The sequence below is a fragment of the Nicrophorus vespilloides genome, unplaced genomic scaffold, assembly GCF_001412225.1.
Source record: "Nicrophorus vespilloides isolate i.1.1-1 unplaced genomic scaffold, Nicve_v1.0, whole genome shotgun sequence".
NCBI lineage: Eukaryota > Metazoa > Arthropoda > Insecta > Coleoptera > Silphidae > Nicrophorus > Nicrophorus vespilloides.
In genome coordinates this window covers 8,829-34,953 of record NW_017096091.1, presented here as the reverse complement: position 1 = coordinate 34,953, position 26,125 = coordinate 8,829, and the positions used below count along the sequence as shown (strand labels likewise).

Sequence of the window (26,125 nt, the reverse complement as noted above, 5' to 3'; positions counted from 1 at the left end):
TTTTGTATTGTATTAGATTTTTCTATCAACAGATAACTTACAAAATTATTATTTGTATTTTACTTTAAAAAATATTTGACATTTGCATGACAATTAATCTCTAATTTATTACAGTTAATTATGTTTGTATTGTATTACATTTTATATTAAAAAATAACTTTCTAAATTATTATTTATATTTTGCTGAAAAGAATGACATTGACATTTAAATTATAGTTAACCTCTAATTTGTTACAGTTAATTATTTTTGTATTGTATTACATTTTATATCAACAAAATAACTTTCTAAATTATTCTTTGTATATTACTATAAATAAACAGCTAAATTAATTTAGTCACTTTTCATATGAATTTATGCAAATAAAAATGATTACACTAAATACTGTTGTAAATTGCAATGACAATGACATTAATAATTATTGAAATTTTTGTTATTAATTAATTTTCGAAACATGACTTTCTAACTGAGAAAAGAAAACACAACTATTTCTATTAAATTAGATCAAATTCAATAAATATATTTTACACTATACAACATTCATTAATTACAATACGTTTGGTAATCAAGGATGACAGTGACATTAAAATGACAGCTGTTTTTAACCTCTCAATATTACTACAGCTGTATATTTCAGTTTTACATTATATTTTATATCAATGAATCTCTCTCTCGCACACTAAATTATTATTAATTTTATTCTAAACAAAAATTGAAAACTTAAAAATAAATAAAAATGCTTTAGTCACTTTACAAATTTCATGAAATCTTCTAAAAATAAGCAGCTTTTGTATAATTAGTACCAACTTCAATAATGTATGTGTTTAGTTACAATTTTTATTAAGATTAACGTGACTTAAGACTACATAAAATCAGAATCAAATTAATCTTTTAATTTAATTTTATAACTAGTTTTTTTAATAAATTTTCTTAGGTATTAATTATTTCTGCTTTCCTTTATTTTTTATGTTTTGAAACCATTTTTTTTAAGAATTTATAACATTACATTACATATTTAAATGAAAAAAATAACACTTTTTTTTTGCTTTTTGCATCTAATTAATAGATGACTTTGAAACATGAAAATGAGTGAGAAATTGTAAAAATTCTTAATACTAAATAATACAAATTCGTATTATTAAAAAACTTCATACTTCATACAATCATTTCAATAAGTAATTTTATGTAATTTATAGTTGGAAAATCAACAATTCATTATTTTTAATTTAATGGAAATTCTACAAAACAATAAATTGAAGGTCTAAAAGTAATTAATTGCACATTTATGTTTGTAATTAATAAATTACGCAATTAAAGCGGTATAAATCAAGTAGCAATTGAAAAAAAAACAAATGTTGTTGTTGTCACGAAAATAATTGCAGGTTGTAAATGAATAAATTGTAGCTTCTAGATTTGTTTTTTAAAATAAAAAATAAAATAAAGTAAACTTTCCGACGGACGAACGAAGCGTCATTTTCCGCGTTTCCTCGTTACAGGTGTAAGTGTGAATGTTTCCACGATTGATTTTCCAAATTTGTTTATTTTCCTCCTTTTTGTTTGTTGCTACTGAATTTTTTCATTTATGACTCATTTGTTTCTTCTTTTTGTGTCACCTGGCAACGCAGCAAAACGATTATTGTGTGTGTGTTTGAGTGTGTATGAGAAAGATGGAAAGAGATGAAATAAATTGATGAAAAAGCGGTCGGGGGAATTTTCATTTTCACCGAGTTCCGTGTAATTTTAAACATCTTTGAATGACTAATCCAATTAAACATCGTTAGTTAATCTGGCGGTCGCCACTCGAAAAGTAATGGGTGGGTGGGAGCTCGCTGCAGCTCTAATTATCTCTAATTGTAAACCCCTATTAAGAGTCGCGCCATTCCGCCTCATCCTCATCCTCCTCCTCTTCCATCACCATCAACCTCCACCTCATCCTGACTTTACTTCCAAATCCATACATTTCTCACTCACTCCATCTACATCCACATCATTCATACTCTCATTCTCTCTCTCTTTCTCTCACTTACATCATATTATATATATATATATAATAAATATAATAAAGCATTCATCGGAATTTGCATCGGTGCATATGCATGTATGCATTTGCAGACCTACAAGAGATGCATCACAAAACAAATAACTACGTCCGTCTCTTCTGCATATTCCATTTATTTGCGATGATTTCTATACTGAAGTCATTAGCAAATCGTTTTCGCGTCAATTATTATTGATCATTTGCGAATCGCCATCTAGTGTTACAAGATTGCACTTAAACAAATCACAATTAACTTTAATTTTTAATGATCGCAATGGCCGAGGGAAAAAACAAAAAACAATTATAAACTCTCTCAAGCATCGATTCAATATTATCACAATGCGAAATTGCAATCCGCACAAATTAATACTTAATATTTATTAATAAATCATTCAAACACTCAAAATTTACTTAATTTCCTATTAATTGAATTAATTTTATAATTAATTTTCTTATAAATAATGTTAAAAAAAAAAACATAGTTAATATTAACAATTTTACAATATTATTAATTATCAATAACAATTATGAAATAAACTAAATCTAATCCAATTAATTATAATTTTAATAAAAAGTATTTGATTCATTTTTAATTCTCAATTGTAAAATAACAGTTTTTTTTTATAAGTGATTTTTCTTTACATTTGTTTCCATTATTTATTCATTCATTATTTCATACTCAACTGTCTTCATCTTTTCTTTTGTTTTGGTTGTTATGTATAAAAAAAATGAAGTTGGAAGCATGCCATGATTCAATTTACTACTTTAATGTTGTCTATTGTTTTCTATAATATATAACTTTATTCCAATTTTAACTTCCAATTAGATTAGAAATAACATAAATTTATTTTATTTCAATACGTTTTTCAATTATTGAAATTGTTGGTTTTGAAAAGCCATCTCTTGTTTAATGTATCAATTACATTGAGGGAAATTGGGGAAAATAGTTATTATTTTTTCTATAATAAAGTTTCTTGTTAATAAAACAAAAGTTGGAAATTTATTAATTTTGTATAATTTATGAAAGAGTAGAACAAGTATACAAAAGTATGCATGAAATTATCTAAATTATCGACTTTGTTTTAATTAATAAACAAAAATATACATTTATATAAAATTATAATAATATTTAAGTTGGTACTAATTTAATTTGACAATGCAATGACAATTCTTATGATTGATACGTTTATAATATAAAATATACGTTTTATTTAAATTAGTATACAATTTGATAATAAAAAAAACATATCTATTGGTATTTGTTCAAACTAATTGCATAATTGGTAAACATTAGTATAAAATGAAATGTCTGAAGGTTGGTACTTCAATGAAATTATTTGTAGTTACTTTAAATAAATGAAACAAAAATAAAAATAACAAAATGTAATTCTGCGTAATCAATAAAATATATAATTCTAATTATCTTTTAAGTTAATTAATTGTGGAATTACGCGAATTGTAATGTGTAAAAGCTACCAATTAATTGAAATTAATATATTAATATTTTTCATATAATTAAGTTGGTAGTTTTGTGAATTATGTAATTGTAGTTTTTATTTTTTTTATACTAGTTGGTACATGTTAATTAAATTGACAAGTATCGTGTGTTGTGTGTTGCAGTTGTTAACGAGAAAATTGTCTGTATTAGTAAGTATTGTTTATATAATTTGTAAATTAATTAGATTAATTAACTGAAGGAAACGTGGCGAATCTTAAAAAAGAGAAGAGCTTTTGAGAGAAGGAGAAAAGCAACAACAAAAAAAAAGGGCATCGTTAGGGTCTTTGACGTTTTGTGCTGTGTGTTGCTGTTGTTTGTTGTCGGTTGCGCGTCTTTCCCGTTTCGTTTGAGTTTCCTTTTCAACAAAAAGGATTGCATTGTCCTCGTCCTCATCAGAAGGAGGAGGAGGGTGGTGATTTTGTGAAATGCATGCACACATTTCGTGTGCAATATTCATTTCCATAAATTAAAAATCGCACACAGGGTCGCGCCAAGGCCTTCTAACCTTTGAGGCGGCGGCGGCGGCGGCTGCTGCTACTTCTACTTCTTCATCATCATCATCAACAACTGCATCTAAATGATCTACATCATCATCATCAACTACATCACCTCTTCTTTGGACAAGTGTGTGTGTTGTGCATGTGCACAAAGGGCCGAAGAAGTGCGTTCGTATATTGCAAGTGAGGCCGTTGTCGTCGTCGTCCTCGTCGTCGTCTCTTTGCGGGCTTTTCCAGAAGGGCCGAATGTTCGTGACGGCTTGTTTGACAAGCGCTCTATGGCCTGTCCACACCTCGATGAATGCCCGTCTCCTCGTTGGGGACTTATTGGACCCGACACCTGCCTCTCAAACATCCTTTAAGAATTACAGGACTCACGTTACCATCACGAAACGAACGGACGGACGGACACAACGCGAGCTCAAAATATCAAATAACAAACATTTAATTTCTACAAAAAGCACCATCTCCTTTACACAAACATCTCTTTGCTACTCCTTCTTCTATTCCACCATAAACACCTCATCATAACCATCCCACGCATCGTTAAGTTTAAAAGTAATCCGAAAATTCGATAACCTGTCGCAACAGACGAAAATTTACAAATTCCAATAAGAAAATTTCTCTTAATCCATAAATTTTTATATAATTTTAACATTCACTATTAAATTAAACATTTTGTTTATTGTTTCCTTTGTTTACAGTAACTATAAACAATTTTATACAAGTACCAACCTTAAGACATTTCATTATATTATATATACATACCAATTAACTTAAACAAATACCAACTGAAATAGACATAGATATGAAATTTTTTGTACATCTTTTTTACAACTTACAAAACGCAATTTCTTGTCAAATTGCTTATTAAATTTTCTACTAACATAAATGAAAAGAGGTGTCATATAATGTGTCTTGTCCACATTTGATTAAAATCCATAAATTGCACTTAAACAAATCACAATTAACTTTAATTTTTAATAATCGCAATGGCCGAGGGAAAAAACAAAAAACAATTATAAACGCTCTCAAGTATCGATTCAATATTATCAAAATTAATACTTAATATTTATAAATAAATCTTTCAAACACTCAAAATTTACTTAATTTCCTATTAATTGTATAATTTTATAATTAATTTTCTTATAAATAATGTTAAAAAAAACATAGTTAATATCAACAATTTTACAATATCCAAATAATTATAATTTTAATAAAAGTATTTGATACATTTGTAATTCTCAATCGTGAAATAACAGTTTTTTTTTTAAGTTATTTTTCTTTACATTTGCTTCCATTGCTACTATTATTTATCCATTCATTATTTCATACTCAACGTTCTTCATCTTTTTTTTTTGTTTTGGTTGTTATGTATAAAAAAAAAATGAAGTTAGAAGCATGCCATGATTCAATTTACTACTTTAATGTTGTCTATTGTTTTCTATAATATATAACTTTATTCCAAATTTATCTTATTTCAATTATTTATTTTTTTTCAATACGTTTTTAAATTATTAAAATTGTTGGTTTTGAAAAGCCATCTCTTGTTTGATGTATCAATTGCATTGAAGGAAATTGGGGAAAATAGTTATTTTTTTTCTATAATGAAGATTCTTGTTAATAAAACAAAAGTTGCAAATTTATTAATTTTGTATCGTTACCATGACGAAACGAACGAACGGACACAACGCGAGCCCAAAATATCGAATAACAAACATTTAATTTCTACAAAAAAGCACCATCTCCTTTACACAAACATCTCTTTGCTACTCCTTCTTCTATTCCACCATAAACACCTCATCATCACCATTCCACGCATCGTTAAGTTTAAAAGTAATCCGAAAATTCGATAACCTCTCGCAACAGACAAAAATTTACAAATTCCAATAAGAAAATTTCTCTTAATCCATAAATTTTTATATAATTTTAACATTCATTGTTAAATTACCATCATTTAATTATTTACTAATTAATCAAGTAACTCTGCATAAACATTTTGTTTATTGTTTCCTTTGGTTACAGTAACTACAAACAATTTTATATAAGTACCAACCTTAAGACATTTCATTATATACATACCAATTAACTTAAACAAATACCAACTAAAATAGACATGGATATGAAATTGTTTGTACATCTTTTTTACAACTTACAAAACGCAATTTCTTGTCAAATTGCTTATTAAATTTTCTGCTAACATAAATGAAAAGAGGAGTTTACTTAATTTCCTATTAATTGTATAATTTTATAATTAATTTTCTTATAAATAATGTTAACAAAAAAAACATAGTTAATATCAACAATTTTACAATATTATTCATAATTAATAACAATTATGAAATAAACTAAGTCTAATCCAATTAATTATATTTTTAATAAAAAGTATTTGATAGATTTTTAATTCTCAATTATGAAATAACTGTTTTTTTTAAGTGATTTTTCTTTACATTTGTTTCCATTATTTATTCATTCATTATTTCATACTCAACTGTCTTCATCTTTTCTTTTGTTTTGGTTGTTATGTATAAAAAAAAAATGAAGTTGGATGTTGTCTATTGTTTTCTATAATATATAACTTTATTCCAAATTTATCTTGCAATTAGATTAGAAATAACATAAATTTATTTTATTTCAATACGTTTTTAAATTATTAAAATTGTTGGTTTTGAAAAGCCATCTCTTGTTTTTTTGTATTACACAAACATCTCTTTGCTACTCCTTCTTCATCGTTAAGTTTAAAAGTAATCCGAAAAATCGATAACGTTACGAAAATGTCATTCCAATAAGAACATTTCTCTTAATCCATAAATTGCACTTAAACAAATCACAATTAACTTTAATTTTTAATGATCGCAATGGCCGAGGGAAAAAACAAAAAACAATTATAAACGCTCGATTCAATATTATCACAATGCGAAATTGCAATCCGCACAAATTAATACTTAATATTTATAAATAAATCATTCAAACACTCAAAATTTACTTAATTTCCTATTAATTGTATAATTTTATAATTAATTTTCTTATAAATAATGTTAAAAAAAAAACATAGTTAATATCAACAATTTTACAATATTATTCATAATTAATAACAATTATGAAATAAACCAAGTCTAATCCAATTAATTATATTTTTAATAAAAAGTATTTGATAGATTTTTAATTCTCAATTATGAAATAACTGTTTTTTTAAGTGATTTTTCTTTACATTTGTTTCCATTGCTACTATTATTTATCCATTCATTATTTCATACTCAACGTTCTTCATCTTTTTTTTTGTTTTGGTTGTTATGTATAAAAAAAAATGAAGTTAGAAGCATGCCATGATTCAATTTACTACTTTAATGTTGTCTATTGTTTTTTATAATATATAACTTTATTCCAAATTTATCTTGCAATTAGATTAGAAATAACATACATTTATTTTATTTCAATACGTTTTTAAATTATTGAAATTGTTGGTTAATCCATAAATTTTTATATAATTTTAACATTCACTATTAAATTACCATCATTTAATTATTTACTAATTAATCAAGTAACTCTGCATAAACATTTTGTTTATTGTTTCCTTTGTTTACAGTAACTACAAACAATTTTATACAAGTACCAACCTTAAGACATTTCATTATATACATCCAATTAACTTAAACAAATACCAACTAAACTAGACGTAGATATGAATTTTATTTTGTATATCTTTATTACAACTTACAAAACGCAATTTCTTGTCAAGTTGCTTATTAAATTTTCTACTAACATAAATGAAAAGAGGAGTTATATAATGTATCTTGTCCACATTTGATTAAAGCATCAATTTCACAAAAATTTTAAATGACAAGTTAAATTAATACCAACTTAAATTATATAAAGACGTTTATCAATTACGATAATTTAATCAAGTTGCTGCGTATTTTATTTTTTTCATAAATTATAATTGATACATCAAATCAGAGATGGTTTTTTTGAAATCTGCACATTATTTAACATTTAAGTATAAATTTTAAATAACAATAATTATCAGTTTCAAATTGATTAATTGAAAAACTACAAATGGACTAGTGAACAATTAGTATTGCATAGATTACTAAAACATTTATAATTGTTTTTGAAAAACTATACAATTTATGTATGAAAAAAGCAGTTACATTTCTATAAGGAAATCTGAGTATTTCAATCAATAAAAACGTCTTTTATATAATTAAATTCGAATTCAAATACTTATGAGTGTAGTTTCCAATTTTAGTTAAACTAAATGTATAAAATTAAGATGTTCACAACACAAATATTTATCATCCCTAATTTTTTTTAATCTGAATTAAATTTGTGCACGCCACTGTTTCGAGGGGTTGGGAACGTCTGGTGCTAACATTCTTCACCTATTGACCGAAAGCCGACACAACCAACAACACGCATTGCATCAATCAATATTTTATGTAATATTTATACTTAACGAAAGTTATAAAATAAGTTTTGTTTTTTATGCAATTAATTAGTTTATGTTATTAACAACTCTCATTTGTTTGTTTTTACAGAGATATCTTTGATTTTATTATAAATCAAGTTGAAATTAATTTACCTTTTGATTATATATGTTTATTAATTGTTTACGTATCTAATTACTATGAATTTTATGAATATTATTAATTTTAAGTGATGTCTTTCGGTACTTGTGGCGACATCTGTATTGATTTATTTCTAAGTATTGGTTATATTCGTAAAGAGCAGCGACATCTTTCGCCAACTTAAATATTTATTGACAAGAACCATAACCTACAAAAAAAATCATTATTTAAGAGTGCTAATAACGTAAATAATAAAAAATGTTGATGAATTCTGGAATTCTCAATGGAAGCAGAAGCGTTTCCAATGGACTCAAGTACTTCCACACTTCATCATGCTGCAGGGAAATCCAGAAGATGACCAAGCTGAGAGTTGTTGATAACAGTGAGATTGGTAAACGAGCCATGGCCGAAGGAAAACCACCCAAATGCATACATGTTTACAATAAGACAGGCATTGGGAAAATAGGTGTGTTTTGTTCATAAATAATTGGAATGATATTAAAAAGTGTATGATTTTCAGGTGATAAGGTGTTAGTTGCTATTAAGGGTGAGAAGAAAAAGGGGATTTTGGTTGGTCTGAAGCAAAATCAGAAGACGAAAGTTCCGAAATTCGATAGCAACAATTTGGTTTTAATCGATGAAAGTGGAACGCCTGTTGGGACGAGGATACACGTACCGATTCCAACAATCCTGAGGACGATATTGAAAGAGAAAACGCAGTCGAAGGGCGCCGATTACACGAAGATTTTGGCGATAGCCTCGAAATTTGTATAGTGTATAGAAAAGCTCTTAGTAAATATATTTAAATTTGTTAATTATTTAATTTGATTTTCGTAATTATTTACATTTAAAGTTGAATACACACCATGTCTAATTTAAGACATAAACATCTACCAACATTATGAGATCCATTGTTTTAAGTTGGTATTAATTAGAGCAATTTGACTGACAGATGCAATTGTACAATGTACCAACTTAAGTCGATTTTGATTCATTGTTAAATTGAAATTAATAGATGATTATTTTTCTCGTAATCGTCGATCCGCATTCGTGACAATCCGTCAAGGTGTCTGCACATTTGAAGCAGGTGCCGTGTCCGCAGATGAACATTATGTTCTTCCTGCATTCCTTGCAAAGGCTGCACTTCAAACTCTCGTGAACTTTCTGATACTCAGCGAGTTTCATCTCCAACTGCGTCACCCTCTCATCGCCGGTCGTATTTTTCGCTTCCTGCAGAACTGTACCGTCCTCTCTGATTTTTTTATTAACGGAGACGCCGCAAATCATGCACTTCATCATGAACGATGTGCAGTGGACGCAAGCTGGAGAATGCTTGCACGGCTCCAGATACACGTTCTCATCAGTGAAATCCATACAGAAATTACACTCGACCTGCGATTTGTAACTCCTCAACACGTTCCTGCTGTTCGCATCCAGATGTTGTATCGCAGATTTATTGGCATTGTAATCTGTGCCGTGCTTTAACAAATAGCAGCTGATGGCTATACCGCATTTCGTATCCAAGACTTCTTCAGGTAGAGAATCGTAGATCGCCTTGATGGTCGGCGATTGATCCAACTCGTGCTCGGAGACGTTTCTTTTGGCGGCCAGAGCCATGTCAATGCAGGTGTTACCGTTATCGTTGACCGCGTTCAAGTCGGCTCTAAATTGGATCAGAATCTCGATGACTTTGAGGTAACGCTTGATGATGGCCTGATGAAGAGGCGTGTGTCCTTTGCGACTCCTCAACTCGATATTGGCGCCGCCTTTGTTGATCAACATCTCTACTATTGCCTTGTTGTTTTGCACCAAATGAAGAGCGGAGAAACCGTCCTCTTCGGTCCTCGCATCGACGAACTGCTTATCAGAATTGATCGAAAGAATCTTCTCGACTGCGTACTCGTTGCCGTGAGCGGCTGCATGCTGCAGAGGGTTGTGTCCGAGCTTGTTTCGCACCCCAAAGTTGATTCCTTCAGCTGAGCAGAGCACGTCGATCATCTGCAGGTAATTCGAGCGTTGAATGGCGATGTGAAGAGGTGCGTTGCCGTTACGATCGATCAGGTTCGGTTTGGCGCCTGCTTTCAGCAGCATTTTCACTCGCTCCACGTTCTTTCTTCGGACGGCGTCGTGCAGCAGGATGTCGCCTTCGCGTGTCCTGTAGTTGGGATTGGCGCCCGCCGACAGAAGCAGCTGAAGATGCTCATCGGATCCAGTTGGAGCGAGCATAACGTGCGCCGTCCATCCTTTCCCGTTAATCTCGCTCACTTTAGCCCCTGCTTTCAGGAGCGTTTCCATCATCTCCGGCGTATTTTCAGCTGCCAGATGCAGAGAAGTGTTTCCATCCAAGTCTTTGAAATTGGGATCAGCGCCTGCACCCATCAGAGCCTCGACGAATTGTCCACGATTTTGGATCACGGCCATATGCAGAGCGGTGCGTCCCAACCCGTTAATCGCATCCACTTTAACATTCTTCCTCACCAGAAGATCGAGCACTTCAAGTTGAGGATTCGCGCATAGAAAGTGCAGAGGCGTATTGCCATTGATATCCTCGCAATCCGGGTTTGCTTCAGCCTCCAGAAGAAGCTCAACGCATTTACGAGAATTCGAAGACACGGCTATATGAAGAGCGGTGCGTCCCATCCCATCGGTTGCATCCAGCTGCGGCTCTTTCCGCAACAGAAGATCAAACATTTCTTGATGAGGTTTCCCGCTTAATACATGAAGAGGAGTATCACCATTGATATCCTCGCAGTTCGGATCTGCTCCGGCCGCCAAAAGGATTTCAAAGCATTTACGAGAATCGTAGGCTACGGCTAAATGAAGAGCCGTTTTGTTCGATTTATTGAGCGCTTCCAGATCGGCGCCAGCACCGATCAACAATTGCATGTTTTCCCAGCAATCGCCTTTCGCGGCGAAATGCAGAGTCGTGTTTCCTTTCTGATCTCTTATCCGATAATCAGCACCCGCTGCAAGCAAGATTCTCACGCATTCCTTCGAGCTGTATCTGCACGCGCAATGGAGAGCCGTATGTTTAAACTTGTTGGTCGCGTTCAACTTCGCGCCGAATCGTATCAGCATTTGCAGGATATCGCAGTGACCACCGAAAACGGCGTAATGCAAGAGGTTGTCCCCATCTCTGTCGCGAGCATCAATATTCATTCCTCTTTGGATCAACTTTCTGGCGAACGCAAGTTCTCCAATCAAGAGAGCCGCGTGCGCGCTCTTCTGACTCTTCAACTTGATGCTCTACAAAAAGAAACGTTGTCAATTCAATAACGCAATAAGAATTGAACCTAATTCACCTTATAGAATTTCAGACCGAAACCGCCCTCTGGTAGCGATCTTCCGCAAAACGCTTTCACTATCCTCGCCAACTCTATCTTCGCGTATTTTCTCTCCGGCAAATGATATCTGCAACAAAAAAAATATTTAACATCGTTTCAATTGTGTTTTTGATATAAACATTGTGTTTTTCCATTAAACGATCTAAAAGTCTAAAATTAACCTCAAACTAACAACAAAAATGGCGACAAACAAAATGGCAACGCTTTTTTTCATGACATCCTGCAAATCAATAAATAATACATAAATTTGAAATGTCAATTACGTCAAGTGATTTCCATCGTTACTGTGGCTTCCGAAAGTCCGGAACGGATGCGACGGAAAGTGTTTGTTGCTATGGTAACATTTGATGCAGAGATGACAGTCGGCACCGATCAAGCACCGGATCTGGCCTGTCGCGATTTCGTCGCCATCGCAACCATCGCATTTTTCCCCTTTGTTGTGCAATATCCCGAACTTCTCGATGAAAATGCTGTCCCATTCCACCTGCACGAGATTCTTGCCCGGGATGAACACTCTGAAGACTTCGTCCAACTCAACTGCAAACAACAAAAGATGTAAAATATTTACTATAAAGTATTAGATGTACATGCAACAGTGTTCCTCAAACAGGTTTCATTAGCACAGAGGCGTCCAAACTTTTTGCTGCGAGTGCCAGTTTGGTATTTAATTAAAAAACCTTATTACAAGTAAAGCAGCATTGAATTTTATTTTTTATAGTAAATTACAGATATAACAATACTAAACAAACATGTCTAAATTATAAAATTATTTCATGGAATTTTTAATGGGAATGGTGGAACTGGGTTTTTTCCTGGAGAGTTTCTTCAAAGTTGGGATTCAAATCGGAAACACCAATTATTAGCAATGATTGCAAATGATCATCCGATAAATTTGCCCTATATTTAGATTTCAGATACTTCATCCTGGAAAAAGTTTGTTCGCACATATAGGTAGTGCCATACATAGAAATAAATTTACCAGCCAATTGCTTTAAATTAGGAAAATTTGTAAAAATCGATCAAGTTTCCTTCCTTGTATTTGTTCTTGATTTGATCGCTAGCTTGAAGATCAATTATTTCCATTTGAAACTGACTTGAAACGTCACCAACGTTGGATTTTGAAACAGCCGAATTTCCCTTGAATTTATGTCAAGATCAGAAAAACGCTTTTGAAATTCTAGTTTTAAATCCGCGAGCAAATATGGTGGGAAATCTTTCGTCAGATTCTGTACTCAATTTTTCACAGCACGTGAAATGGGAAAAATTACATTCATTCATATGACTTTCGAGCAATATCAGCTTGGCTCTGAATGCTTTGATTTGATTGAATAAATCACAAATTAAGTTGTTTTTACCTTGGAGCTTTAAATTCAAGTTATTTACGTGTGTCACGACATCTGCAAAAATTGCCAAATTCCAGAGCCACTCTGCATCCGATAAAAGCGGTTCAGGGTGATTCTTTTCCGCAAGAAAAATTTTAATTTCCTTTCTGAGCTTGAAGAACTGCAATAACACTTTTCCACAGCTAAGCTCCTGTATAATACGACAAGTCAACAGACTCAGATTCAATTTCTTCGAGGAAAGATCGAAATTGGCGATGATTGAGTGCATGTGATCTAATAAAGTTTATATTTTACAAAATGTTTCAAAATACTTGACGGGCCGGATAAAATCGCCTGCCGGGCCGGGTTTGGCCCGCGGGCCGTAGTTTGGACACCTCTGCATTAGTACATAGAAAATTATATCAATTGGTTGGTGTATTCTGATTGAGATACATTGGTTGGGAAACACTGATTTGTAACTAAGAACTATTGATTTTGGTAATGGAACGATGATCTTACACTGATCGCTTCCGCTCAATTCACTATCGTTGAAAGCACCGATACGAACGGACAACATGATCGACAATGGTGATGCTCACTGTTACGCAATTAGATGAACGTTCGGGAGGTAACGACACCCTCACAGTGTCTTTTCACTCACATCACTGGTTTCCCTTCGCAATTCCGACGTGTTTTCGAACTTACGCAATTAACTCTGGTCACATTTTTGTATCATTTTCTAATGATGTTGTTGTTTGATGCGGTGGGGTTGTTTGCTCTAATACACGTTTTGGATGCATGCGTTTCACCCCCACGTCGGTCGAAATTGGAAACAGATGGCTCTGCCGTTCGAAATTTCAAAAGCACCTGTGCTGCGTAACCGAGGGTTGGTTGAGGGTTGATATTGGTGCCCGGACGAGAGTCAGCAGTTGCGCACATTCTTTCGACGTCGATTCAACAACACAGGACGACGCACACAACAGTTTCTTCAAACAAAACTAAGAATACATTACGTCCACCATCACAGTGGAATCGCTTAACCATGCTATTGATTAAATACAGGAGTTACGGAACTACGTACTGGGACTGGTCTGAAGGTAAAACCATTCTTTCTTTCTTTATGTTTTTTTTTTCTTTTTTTCTTTTTCTTTTTTTTTAGAAAGAAAACAAAACGCACACGATCGATCGCCATTTGTCACGTCGACGCGTGCATGGATCGACTTTTTTTAATGATTTACTTTACTTCATCGATGCGGAATTGAATTTCTCGTTTCAGATGACGAAATATTCGTCGAACCCGTCTGCGAACTTCACCTACCCGACAGGAGCAAGGTGGACGTGCGATGGGTCAACGAAACGTTGCGCAAACCCCGTAATTATCTGGAGACACCCTGCAGCAGTTGCGGCACCATCGACATCGGACTCATTGACGTCTACCAGTGCTGCGTCTGCGAGGATTACATAATCTGCTACCGTTGCTATCGCAATGGTTACCACACCCTCGTACATCCCTTCACGACCTACGAGATTGACGATACGTACCATTGGGCCATCAATCTGAGGGTGCGGAGGGGCGCCAAACAGGAGCTCTTCAGGATACTCAGAAACCATGGCAACTCCGAATCGAATTTGGTGTTCCCCACGCACAAAATCAAAATAGATAAGGTCAGTTATGACAATTGACGAAACTCTTAAATTTCAACATTTTCAACAATTAATTATTTGGATTGGAACTAAACATTTATTACTTAATTCATTATCTTATAAACGTTAACTAAATATCAATTTTACTAAAACAATTTTTGTATAATAAAACTGTTTGTGTTCATATTTTCATGACGATTATATAAATGTTTAATTAATTAATTTGATTGGAACTAAACATTTATTACTTAATTCATTATCTTATAAACGTTAACTAAATATCAATATTACTAAAACAATTTTTGTATAATAAAACTGTTTGTGTTCATATTTTCATGACGATTATATAAATGTTTAATTAATTAATTTGATTGGAACTAAACATTTATTACTTAATTCATTATCTTATAAACGTTAACTAAATATCAATATTACTAAAACAATTTTTGTATAATAAAACTGTTTGTGTTCATATTTTCATGACGATTATAAAATGTTTAATTAATTAATTTGATTGGAACTAAACATTTATTACTTAATTCATTATCTTATAAACGTTAACTAAAAATCAATATTACTAAAACAATTTTTGTATAATAAAACTGTTTGTGTTCATATTTTCATGACGATTATAAAATGTTTAATTAATTAATTGTGATTGGAACTAAACATTTATTACTTAATTCATTATCTTATAAACGTTAACTAAAAATCAATATTACTAAACACAATTTTTGTATAATAAAACTGTTTGTGTTCATATTTTCATGACGATTTAGAAATGTTTAATTAATTAATTTTATTGGAACTAAACATTTATTACTTAATTCATTCTCTTATAAACGTTAACTAAATATCAATATTACTAAAACAATTTTTGTATAATAAAACTGTTTGTGTTCATATTTTCATGACGATTATATAAATGTTTAATAAGTATTGTTATTAATTAATTTGATTGGAACTTAATTCATTCTCTTATAAACCTTAACTAAAAATCAATATTACTAAAACAATTTTTGTATAATAAAACTGTTTGTGTTCATACTTTCATGACGATTATATAAATGTTTAATTAATTAATTTGATTGGAACTAAACATTTATTACTTAATTCATTATCTTATAAACGTTAACTAAATATCAATATTACTAAAACAATTTTTGTATAATAAAACTGTTTGTGTTCATATTTTCATGACGATTATATAAATGTTTAATAAGTATTGTTATTAATTAGATATATTTACAGGGTACTAAAAGAAAAAGGAAATCGAGTCCTCTGATAGCAATGCTCTTCGGAGATGTTGAATTTGTGAAAGAATTTATCGAGAAAGGTGAAACTTTGGACACGGCGGATAGGGAAGGAGACACTCTGCTACATTACGCAGTCTTCGGAAACCACACGGAGATCATCAGACTGTTGGCAAAGAATCCCTACATAAACAAACGCAACGTCCACGGACAAACACCTCTTCATTGCGCAGCGCGGTACAGCTCACCGGAATGCGTGAAGATCCTTTTAGCAGCGAAAGCGAAGCACACGTGCACAGATGGCAAAGGGAACACGGCCCTTCACTGCGCGGCGATCGGTTCTCACAACGAGAATCTGAAGATGCTGATAGTTGCAGGCGCCGATTTGGAGGCGAGCAACGACAGAGGATGCACCGCTCTCCATTTGGCCGCTATCCATCAGGCAGTTCCGGCCGCGAAGATCCTGCTGGAAGCGGGAGCGAACCCCAACTGCAAGAGGCATCTGGAAAGCACACCTCTGCACGAGGCAGCGCAGAATCCTTCGGAGATTTTGGAGCTTCTGGTTAAGGGTGGATGTGAAGTGAACGCGTCAAATCGCGAAGGCAGTACGGCTCTACATGTCTTAGCTAAATCCTCGGTGAATGTGAAGCACGTTAAGAAATTGCTGAGAGCCGGCGCCGATCCGAACATGAGGGAGTGTTCGGGGTATACGGCGTTGCATAAAGCCGCGGAAACAGGTCCGGCAAATCTGAAGACTCTCGTTAAAGCCGGTACCAAAGTGAACGCTGTCGATGTTAGAGGCCGTACGGCTCTTCACTGCGCGGTGCAGGAAGAAAGCGAGATGTCCATTCAGATCTTGTTGACGACGGGGATCGATGCTAACATTAAGAACTTCAACGGTTACACGGCTCTGCAGGAAGCAGCGAAAAGTGCGGATGGTTCGATCTTGCGATTACTGCTTGAGGGTGGTGTCGATCCTAATACGAAGGATTCTCGAGGAAACACGGCCTTGCATGTAGCCGTGCAAGAGAATCGCATCGAAATCGTCCAGATCCTCTGCTCATCGCGTAAAATGGATACGTCTGTGACGAATGATCGTGGATTCAACGCTCTTCACGAAGCAGCTCGATTGGGACATGCGGCTGCGACCGCGAGGATCCTGCAACGTTCACCTGAATTGGTCGATCTGCGATCAATGCAGAACGGTAAAGCGCCCTTGCATATGTCCACCGCATATTCGGACGTATTGAAATTCTTGCTGAGACTGGGGAAGGCTAATATTAATCTGAAGACTACCAACGGCAAAACCGCACTTCACATAGCCGTCAGCGAAACCCATCAGGCGGCTGTTGAGATTCTGGTCAGCAATAAAGCAGATGTCAACGTAACAGACGCGGACGGCAACAGCAGTCTTCACATAACAGTGTTGAACATAACAGTTCGCACCAGGATGAACCCAACAGACGACGTCATCCGCGACATGTTCAAATTGATCAAGAACTCGAACGTCCGCTCTTCGGACATCGAAATCGCGTGCTATTTGATTGCTGCAGGTGCAAACGTTTACGCGCTCAACTCGAACGGGCAAACTCCTCTCGATATCGTGAAGAATCCGGACATGCAGGCTGTGATGAAGGGCTTCAGGCCACCAGCGGAATGCAGATTCTGTACAAACACTTCCGAGGAAAACGTGCGTCTGGAGCCGTGCAATCACGCACCGGCGTGCATCCATTGCTCGTCCTACATGAAGAAATGCCTCGTCTGCAAAGTTCTCATCCAGAATCGCTTGATAATGAAAGACACCGTCGTAATACCCAGAAGTCCTAAAGATGTGACGAAGCAGATCGCCCAACTGGAGACGAAAATAGCCGAATTCGAGACCCGGCAAGAAGGAGTCGCTTGCACCATCTGCATGGACAGGCCTAAAACTATTGTCTTCAAGTGCGGACACAGCTCGTGCAAAGTCTGCGCAAGCATCCTTTGGTCATGTCACATATGTCGCGAAATTATCACCATCAAATTCAAAATTATCTAATTTCAAACGCTACCTAAACATGATCCGAAATCCAAGCTGAAATATATAAAATAATTTCTATAAAAACTCATACGAGATGTATATTTTTTTTATAAGAAATCGGACATGTTTAGAAGAAAAACGAAACAAATCTAGGCGCTCCACCTAACAAAGAATCTGAAGTTCCTAGATCCAAACGCAAACATTACCTGAACCCTATACACAGATGATATCAAAGAAGTTTATGCTCAAAATTGTGTGTCAATGTTCATTCAATTCAACCATTCAAACCATAAAAATAAGACACAGAATAGATCATTTTAAAATCTATTTTCTATCAATAAAGATATTTTAATGAACTGAAATAAATATTAAGAAATGTTTCAATTAATAATTGTAAGAAATAATTCTAATAATAAATATTGCAAACCAAATTTATCCTTTAACAAGTAAATTAATTATAATACACTTTTGAAACATTTAAATGAATAGTATAGGCAACACAACTATCTCTACCAATCATTAATTCTGGCTTAAAGCTAATACCTTCATTTTTTTTGTTTCAACAAAATTACGTAAATCTATTCTTCAAGATTAGTACATTCGTATCGTGCGATAAGCAATATTTATTCAAGGAGATAACGCATTTATCAATTATGTGATGAATACGTGGCGAGGAACACTCATTTTTTCCAATTCAAAAGTTACCAACCAATCCAATTGGTTCTTCGAATATCCAATTATCGTATCGCTTTGTTTTCGCCGCCAATCAGCTGTTCATTTATCGATCGATACCATTATTTGCAGGGGCGCCATCTGTGGCTCGCGGCTTTTTGATTGGTATTGATCAGCACGTATCCAAGCCCGAGTTGGTGATTCGCAAATAGAATGGTTAGGAGGCATTGTCAAAATTCGTAGATGCAAATTGAATTTACCAAAAAAAAAATAATATTTATAAAATAATATAAGGAAAAGGTATTAAGGGTAGAGTGAAATAATGTTGTGAGTTATCTCAAGAAGACTGCAAACATGGATTTACATAAACCGGTTGATTTGAATAATAGAGTGAGTAGCTTTTTCTAATTAGTAATTTTCCATTATTAATATGTTTTTTTCTTTTAGACTTTCGATGAGTTGACTTCGGAGGAGAAATGGAGGCTGGAACATCAGAAGCTGCACGAGCAGCATAAAGGCCATGACCAGATGCACGCAGAGATGGTCCTAATCTTAGTGTTTACCTTAATCGTAGCTCAATTCGCTTTGATTGAATGGAAGAGGAGGAGCTACAGATCGTATTCTGTGAGTTGAATTACAATTCCCATTTATTTGTTGTTTTTTTTTTGTACAACATTTTATGCTGCAGATAGCGACTTTGATTGGTCTCTGGCTGATTCCGATTATGATATCTGTGAAGAACCTCTGGTGGAGGTTCATTTTCATATGGCTGGTGTTCTCTTGCATCAGCGGGCTGATAGTGAGGAAGGCTCTGCAAAAGCCGATAGAAGGAACAACACCAAGGTTGATCAATTAATAAAACGTAACGGCAATAGAAATTAATTGCTTCCACTGTTTCCAGATTGGTTTACAAATGGTTCTTTCTGCTGTACAAATTAAGCTACGTTCTAGGAATAATTGGGTATGTCATTATGCTCGTCACATTCTTCGGCTTCAATATTGTGTTCGACGCGAAGTCGAACACTTGGATGGATTGCGGATTGTTATTCGTCTTTTACGGCCTGTATTATGGGGTGTTGGGTAGAGATATTTCCGAGATTTGCGCAGATAAAATGGCCTCCCACATAGGCGTGAGTTTTCCCCCCAAAATTGAGTGTTAAACTCCAAATTCATGCTTTATGGTAATTGCAGTACTACACTTCGCAAGGGATGCCCACACGCAACTTAGAGCCGGGAGTCTGTGCGGTGTGCGGCAACAAGCTGTTCGTCAGCGAGAAGGAAGCTGGTGTCATCGAGAACTCCTACAAGTTGTCATGCGAACACGTGTAAGTTTTTGCGCACTCGGCTATTATTGTTTGTAGCAAGTAAATGTTTATTATATCTGGCAGATTCCACGAGTTCTGCATAAGAGGTTGGTGCATCGTCGGTAAAAAGCAGACGTGTCCGTATTGCAAGGAGAAGGTGGATTTGAAGAAGATGTTCTGCAATCCGTGGGAGAAGCCGCACGTCCTTTACGGCCAACTGCTTGATTGGATACGTTGGTTGGTCGCTTGGCAACCGATGATCTTGTTCTTGGTGCAGGGTATAAACTGGTTGCTAGGATTGGAATGATCCTCTCTTTTTTTTTACCATTATAACACAGCAAAGAGATAAACGTGTTTGATCTTCGAAAAACTAAATCATTGATTTGTAACAATTCATCAGTTCGTATGTACTTGATCGATCCCGCAGTCCTCTTTCACAAACAATTACCAAAAGAAATGTAACATATGCAAACAACTCAATATACACAGTGTATATAATATTTCCATGACGTTGACATTCCGTTTTATGAATCACCCAGTACATAGTCTACATCGACACGTGGACTTTAATCTAATTGCTTAAATCAGAGGTAACTTTCGGTTCAAAATTTTCCATGCAAACGTGAATTCATTCCTAACTTACGTATTATACAGGGTAAATAAAACGCGGGAATGTAGATTATTTATGAAAATACAATAAGATATATATTGCACAAGTTTTATTCATTGCAAGATCCAGCTTCCTATAGGATTTAGTGTAAGTTTATGCTTATCATAATGTGATTACAGCCCTATCGCAATAAGAATTTGAAAGTAATTTTAGGCAATTATTTAACTGCTGCGAGTACAAAGTTGCCTATCCGCCTAACAATTGAATGCGAAAACAAGAATTCGCATCGAATCCAATTGGAACTGTCAAAGTAAACGAAACTTTGACGATAAACTGCCAGTATTATTATGCGTGATGTTGATGTGAAGAAGGTGTGAATCGTAAAAGGGAAATTGCCGTTTCGGATTCGAGATGGAAAAGCCGGGCGATAAATTCCGCCAAATGGAAGACGAAATGAGTAGGTTTGTATTTTCAAACAATCCTGATTACTAACCTAACTTAACTTAACAATGGCTCACGATAACAGAAGAATTGCGATGAATCCGCGGCCGCCTATAATTGTCGTGTCCCAGGGTTAAGAAATCCTTGGACACCGTGGATTATCTCGTAGTTATGTCGTTGCGGAGTCTTGGAGGGTTTTATGAATATTAAATGCAATATTCTTAATTTAGTTTTATTGTATACATCGTAGTTTTATTGAGAAGTCAACTAAACAATAGTTGATCCCAGGTATTATTAACTAAGAGTTACATTCTGCTCTTAAGTTAGTGTTTACGAAGTAAGTGCTCTTCCTTGGACTCTCCAAGGAAGAGCACTTAAGTCATTAGGCAGATGTACATATTAAAGGGTCATTATAGATTGGACCTTCGAGTTTGTTCAAAACATGGTGATTAAGAATAGTCATTACACGATGATTAGTTATGGGATTTTCCTAAGTGGTATTTGTCTTAATGACTTACATAAATAAACATGTATAAAATAATAAGGGCTAACATAATATAAACAATACCGGTTATACATAACATAATAACAAAAACTTTTTTTCTCTCTCTCGCAGATTCGAAGCGGAGATATCCGGAACGGTGATGGGCCTCGGCACGTACAACGGATTCAACCTGCCCGGTTTCGGAAACATACCGCCGCCCCCGATGCCTCCGATGCTCATACCGACGCAGGTGAACAGCACGAAGAATTCGTCTTACGAACTGTACTCGACGCCGGTGATATCGCAGCCGGCCGTGGTTTGCGCGAAGCCGGCCCTGTACACGAACCCCAAACCGATCACCGTCGCCCCCAGCAATCTTCAGCAGCAACAACAGCAGCAGCAGCAAGCCGTCGATTTTATGTCGCTGCAATCGGAGGTCGAGAAGAAGTTGAAGAAGTTAAAGAACGAGAAGGTCAGCGCCGAATTGGCCATATCCCAAGGTGCATTTCAGTCTTACTAAATGATTTATAGTTAGTTAAATAATTATTTTAAATATATATTCAGGTAAGGCGAGCAGCGCTTTGCAATCTTTCGGACCGGACGATCATAAGCGTCGCGGTAAGAACAAGAAGTTGATGAGGACCGCCGGTGGTCACACGTGGGAGGATCACTCTTTGGGTGATTGGACGGAGGACGATTTCAGGATATTCTGCGGAGATCTGGGCAACGACGTCACCGACGAGTTGCTGACCAGGACTTTCAACAAGTACCCTTCTTTTCTGAGGGCTAAAGTCATAAGGGACAAGAGGACCAACAAGACGAAGGGTTACGGTTTCGTCAGTTTCAAAGAACCCGGCGACTTCACCAAAGCCATGAAAGAGATGAACGGTAAGTCTAGTTGTAAGTTGTAACGAATCACAAAGTCGTACGACATTCGACATTTGTCGTATAATTAAGTTTAAGGAAAGTGCGTCATTTCTATTATATTCGCTAAAATAAGTATATTTAACAAAATGCAGTTAAGTTCCTCAAGAAATACTAAAAACTACTTTTCTTGCTTCATATCCATTTGTTTCTTTCACTATCATTTTGAAAAGTACTTGTAGGAGGGCATTTAATTTGACTGTTTTTTTTTTCAAAGCCAATTCTTCCATACTTTCTGACGAATTTGTAGTTACGAACATTTTTTTCATATAACTTAACAAGTTTCGTTAATCTAAAGTTATTTATTTCTTTGCAATTTTGTAACTGTTATTATTTTTATTATTTAATAAGTAATTTGATACTTAACTAGGGTTACATAACTTAAAGCTACTGCATTTTCTGTGAATAAGGGTGTAGGGCAGCGGTCGGGGAACTTTTTTAACCATTACCCCAAAATATTATTGCGTAAGTTACCCCCCCCCCCTTCTGAATTCATGAAACATAGATTCANCGTCGTAACTTTTTAAATTACCCAAAACATTATTGCTATGTATACCCCCCATCTGAATTCATCGACAATCATGTATTTTAAATAAACATTATTTATTGAATTAATTTGCATTTACATATTTATAAAAAAAAGTTACATGAAAATAGTAACAAATAGTAATAGACAAACAAAATAAAATTCTTAAATTGGAACAAACAAAAATTAATTGAAAACTTTCCCCCTTCAGGTTTTGGAAAATAGTCTAGTGTTCTTAAAATTGACACAAATTTTGAAAATCCCTTCGTTGAAATGATTTCATGTTTGATATAATTACTTTAAAATTGGGACTTTTTGATGTAAGAGCAATTTGAATACAGTCTTCGGCGTTTAATCGATTTCTGTTTTTCGTTTTTATGTTCATTAGAGTGGAAAAGCCTTGTTCACAATGGTAGGTTGTTGCAAATGGCAGCAATTTTTTTACCGCCTCCTCATGTGCAATTTTGAAAGCCTTTGCAGCCTTTGACAACCAAAAAGACGACAGATTTGCTTTGGTCTCAAATTGAATACAGTATTGGCTCGAAGTTCAAGAATTGCCTCTGCCAAACCTGGTATGTTAGTAATTTCGCATTTAAAAGGATCTACAACCCAATTCACAATTTGTACATCAAGATCTGGAAAGTAGTCAGAGAATCGCTCTCTGAGTACGATGAAATTAGAAAAAATTCCCTATTACCCAAAAAAAAATCATTTTTACCCCATTTTGGGTAATTTACCCCGGTTCCCCGACCGCTGGTGTAAGGGTTCGACGATCGAGTAAAACAACAAGAAGTAAATGCTTTAAAAATGTATTCATAGAATAATTTACTAAGGTAGTCATGAGATCAGAGCGTTAAGTTTCCGTGTAAAAGCGTGAGCGTAAATTTTTCTGACAAGACTGTGTGCGTTTATTTCCGACCGTTCGGACCCCAGCCAGTGGAGACGAACAACTGAGTTATGGCACCGCCGAAGATGTTGTTGCTGTTGTTGTTCTTCTGTCTGTTCCGTCCAGACTGAGAGGATTTCATCTTCCTGGAACGTCCCTGGTCGGATGAAGTCTTCGGTTTTCGAATCAGGGCTTTCCGGAGAGGCTCGTACGGCGATTCCAAGTAAGCAGAGCCGCCCGCCCCCCATCCTCGCGAGACGAACAGATCTTTTTTATTTATATTGGTTATACTTTTATCTGCTAGACCGCAGTTCTTATTAACTCCAGCTGTGATATTGAGAACACCACTTAGCACGAGTATTATTATTATTATAAATCCGTTGAATGCCATATTCATCTGAAAACGAAAAAAAAAAAATTGTAGATAGAATAATACAAATTTGCAGTGCAGATGCATTCGCCTCATATTGGCGAAGACGCATCATCATCATAACAGTTGATCAAGCGCGTACGTTTTATAAAGTGCTTTGTTTGTTTGTACGGATATTTAATGGAGAATCGAAGAATAGATGTTTCAAGAGATTCTCGAGCGACGCTCGGATGAGCACCGGTGATTTAATAATCCGTGCAAACATATTTGACAAGAAGCATCCCACATTCGATTATTTTCATGTATCCTCTTTCAGGTTCACTTTGATCATTATTGAGTCACATATTGGAAGGCAGCGGAAATTGTAATACAAATTATTTTTTTTTGCAGCGTCGTGGGGAAGTGTGCAGCTTCATTCTTAATTCCGATCACTCGCAATGCTGACCTCTTTTCCATAAGAATATTTACCATTATAAAGAACTAATCCTATTATCGTGGAAGTAAATTTGATTTTCTTAAATTCAAGTTTATTTCATATTTTTCTTTACTCCCGCGAGACGTTTTTAATGAATAAATTATTGATTCGTCTATATGAGAATTACTATTCCCGGTGCATTCCTCCATCGACTTGACTTTAGCGTGAACACGTGGTTTTTATTTATTTTTTTAAAATTTTTATATTGAATCAAGACTAAAATAATTGAGTAATTGATGTTCAACATTTTACTACAATTTTAACAAAGAACAAAATTTAAGATTTATTGGATTAACATACCACCAATGCGGCTAGCAGAAAAAATAACCTTAACGTCGATGAACTTGAAAATAAACGCACACAAAAGTGATCAAAGTTAGCGTAGAAACAGCATTTATACCTGCGATTTGCGATTTTTTTTATGTTTTCTTTAATGTTTTATCAACTATAGCAGATGCAAAAATAACTAAATTTTGCTTGAAAATATCCTTTTTTTTTTCGATGTAGACTTTCTCCACGTGCTTCAAAATAAATTGTGTTTAATTCTTAAACAAAATTAAATGCACAAATCACATTTTACTGATTTTCTCAGAAACTATAATAGATAGATTGGATTCAAAAGATGCTTCTGAAACTTGGATATTTGGAGAATGTTATACATTGCTGAAATGAAAGCAAAGTTAGTGATTTTCTCAGAAACTGTAGTAGATAGAATGGATTAAAAAAATGCATAAGAAACTTGGATATTTGGCTGTAATTCGTGTTCAAAATGAAATTATGAAAAATTTACGCTCTTGTCTGCACATTTTATTGATTTTTCTCAGAAACTATAATAGATAGAATAAGAACAAAAGATGCTTCTGAAACTGGGATATTTGGCTATAATTTGTGTTCAAAATGAAATTATGAAAAATTAATGCTCTTGTCTTCACATTTTATAGATTTTTCTCAGAAACTATAATAGATAGAATAGATTCAAAAGATGCTTCTGAAACTTGGATATTTGGGGAATGTTATACACATGATTTTCTCAGAAACTGTAATATATAGAATGGATTCAAAAGATGCATAAGAAACTTGGATATTTGGCTGTAATTCGTGTTCAAAATGAAATTATGAAAAATTTACGCTCGTGTCTGCACATTTTATAGATTTTCTCAGAAACTATAATAAATAATGGATCTAAAAGTTGGATATTTTGGGCTTGTAGCGAATATTCAAAGTTATAGTAATGATAAATTTTATCAAAAAAAA

The 26,125-nt window shown here is 34.3% G+C and overlaps 6 protein-coding genes across 6 annotated transcripts in view; 4 read left to right on the top strand and 2 right to left on the bottom strand.

Moving 5' to 3' along the window:
• The first annotated feature begins 8,776 nt into the window (after nt 1-8,776).
• LOC108569486 (39S ribosomal protein L14, mitochondrial) lies at nt 8,777-9,391 on the top strand. The gene is made up of 2 exons (XM_017931055.1): nt 8,777-9,065; nt 9,120-9,391. Exons 1-2 carry the CDS (start codon nt 8,858-8,860, stop codon nt 9,371-9,373), a joined length of 462 nt encoding a protein of 153 aa, XP_017786544.1. The 5' UTR covers nt 8,777-8,857; the 3' UTR covers nt 9,374-9,391.
• Nucleotides 9,392-9,474: 83 nt separating this feature from the next.
• Nucleotides 9,475-13,860, bottom strand: LOC108569483 (tankyrase-1-like). The gene is made up of 4 exons (XM_017931053.1): nt 13,785-13,860; nt 12,207-12,480; nt 11,902-12,010; nt 9,475-11,845 (listed from the first exon to the last, which is right to left on the bottom strand). Exons 1-4 carry the CDS (start codon nt 13,840-13,842, stop codon nt 9,608-9,610), a joined length of 2,679 nt encoding a protein of 892 aa, XP_017786542.1. The 5' UTR covers nt 13,843-13,860; the 3' UTR covers nt 9,475-9,607.
• Nucleotides 13,861-14,286: 426 nt separating this feature from the next.
• LOC108569485 (E3 ubiquitin-protein ligase mib1-like) lies at nt 14,287-18,479 on the top strand. The gene is made up of 3 exons (XM_017931054.1): nt 14,287-14,362; nt 14,542-14,930; nt 16,161-18,479. Exons 1-3 carry the CDS (start codon nt 14,308-14,310, stop codon nt 18,195-18,197), a joined length of 2,481 nt encoding a protein of 826 aa, XP_017786543.1. The 5' UTR covers nt 14,287-14,307; the 3' UTR covers nt 18,198-18,479.
• Nucleotides 18,480-18,793: 314 nt separating this feature from the next.
• Nucleotides 18,794-20,655, top strand: LOC108569487 (RING finger protein 121). The gene is made up of 6 exons (XM_017931056.1): nt 18,794-19,241; nt 19,299-19,475; nt 19,540-19,694; nt 19,753-19,981; nt 20,043-20,176; nt 20,240-20,655. The coding sequence occupies exons 1-6, from the start codon at nt 19,206-19,208 to the stop codon at nt 20,460-20,462; spliced, it is 954 nt and encodes a 317-aa protein (XP_017786545.1). The 5' UTR covers nt 18,794-19,205; the 3' UTR covers nt 20,463-20,655.
• Nucleotides 20,656-21,046: 391 nt separating this feature from the next.
• Nucleotides 21,047-26,125, top strand: part of LOC108569488 (RNA-binding protein 42-like) — a 5,977-nt gene continuing 898 nt past the window's right edge. Inside the window, exons 1-3 of the mRNA XM_017931058.1 lie at nt 21,047-21,226; nt 21,823-22,190; nt 22,255-22,578. Coding sequence (XP_017786547.1) covers nt 21,177-21,226; nt 21,823-22,190; nt 22,255-22,578 — 742 coding nt within the window. The 5' untranslated portion in view covers nt 21,047-21,176. The remainder of the gene's footprint in view (nt 21,227-21,822; nt 22,191-22,254; nt 22,579-26,125) is intronic.
• LOC108569489 overlaps nt 23,934-26,125 on the bottom strand; it is a 2,770-nt gene continuing 578 nt past the window's right edge. Inside the window, exon 2 of the mRNA XM_017931059.1 lies at nt 23,934-24,423. Within this exon, the coding sequence (XP_017786548.1) occupies nt 24,049-24,423 (375 nt within the window). The 3' untranslated portion in view covers nt 23,934-24,048. The remainder of the gene's footprint in view (nt 24,424-26,125) is intronic.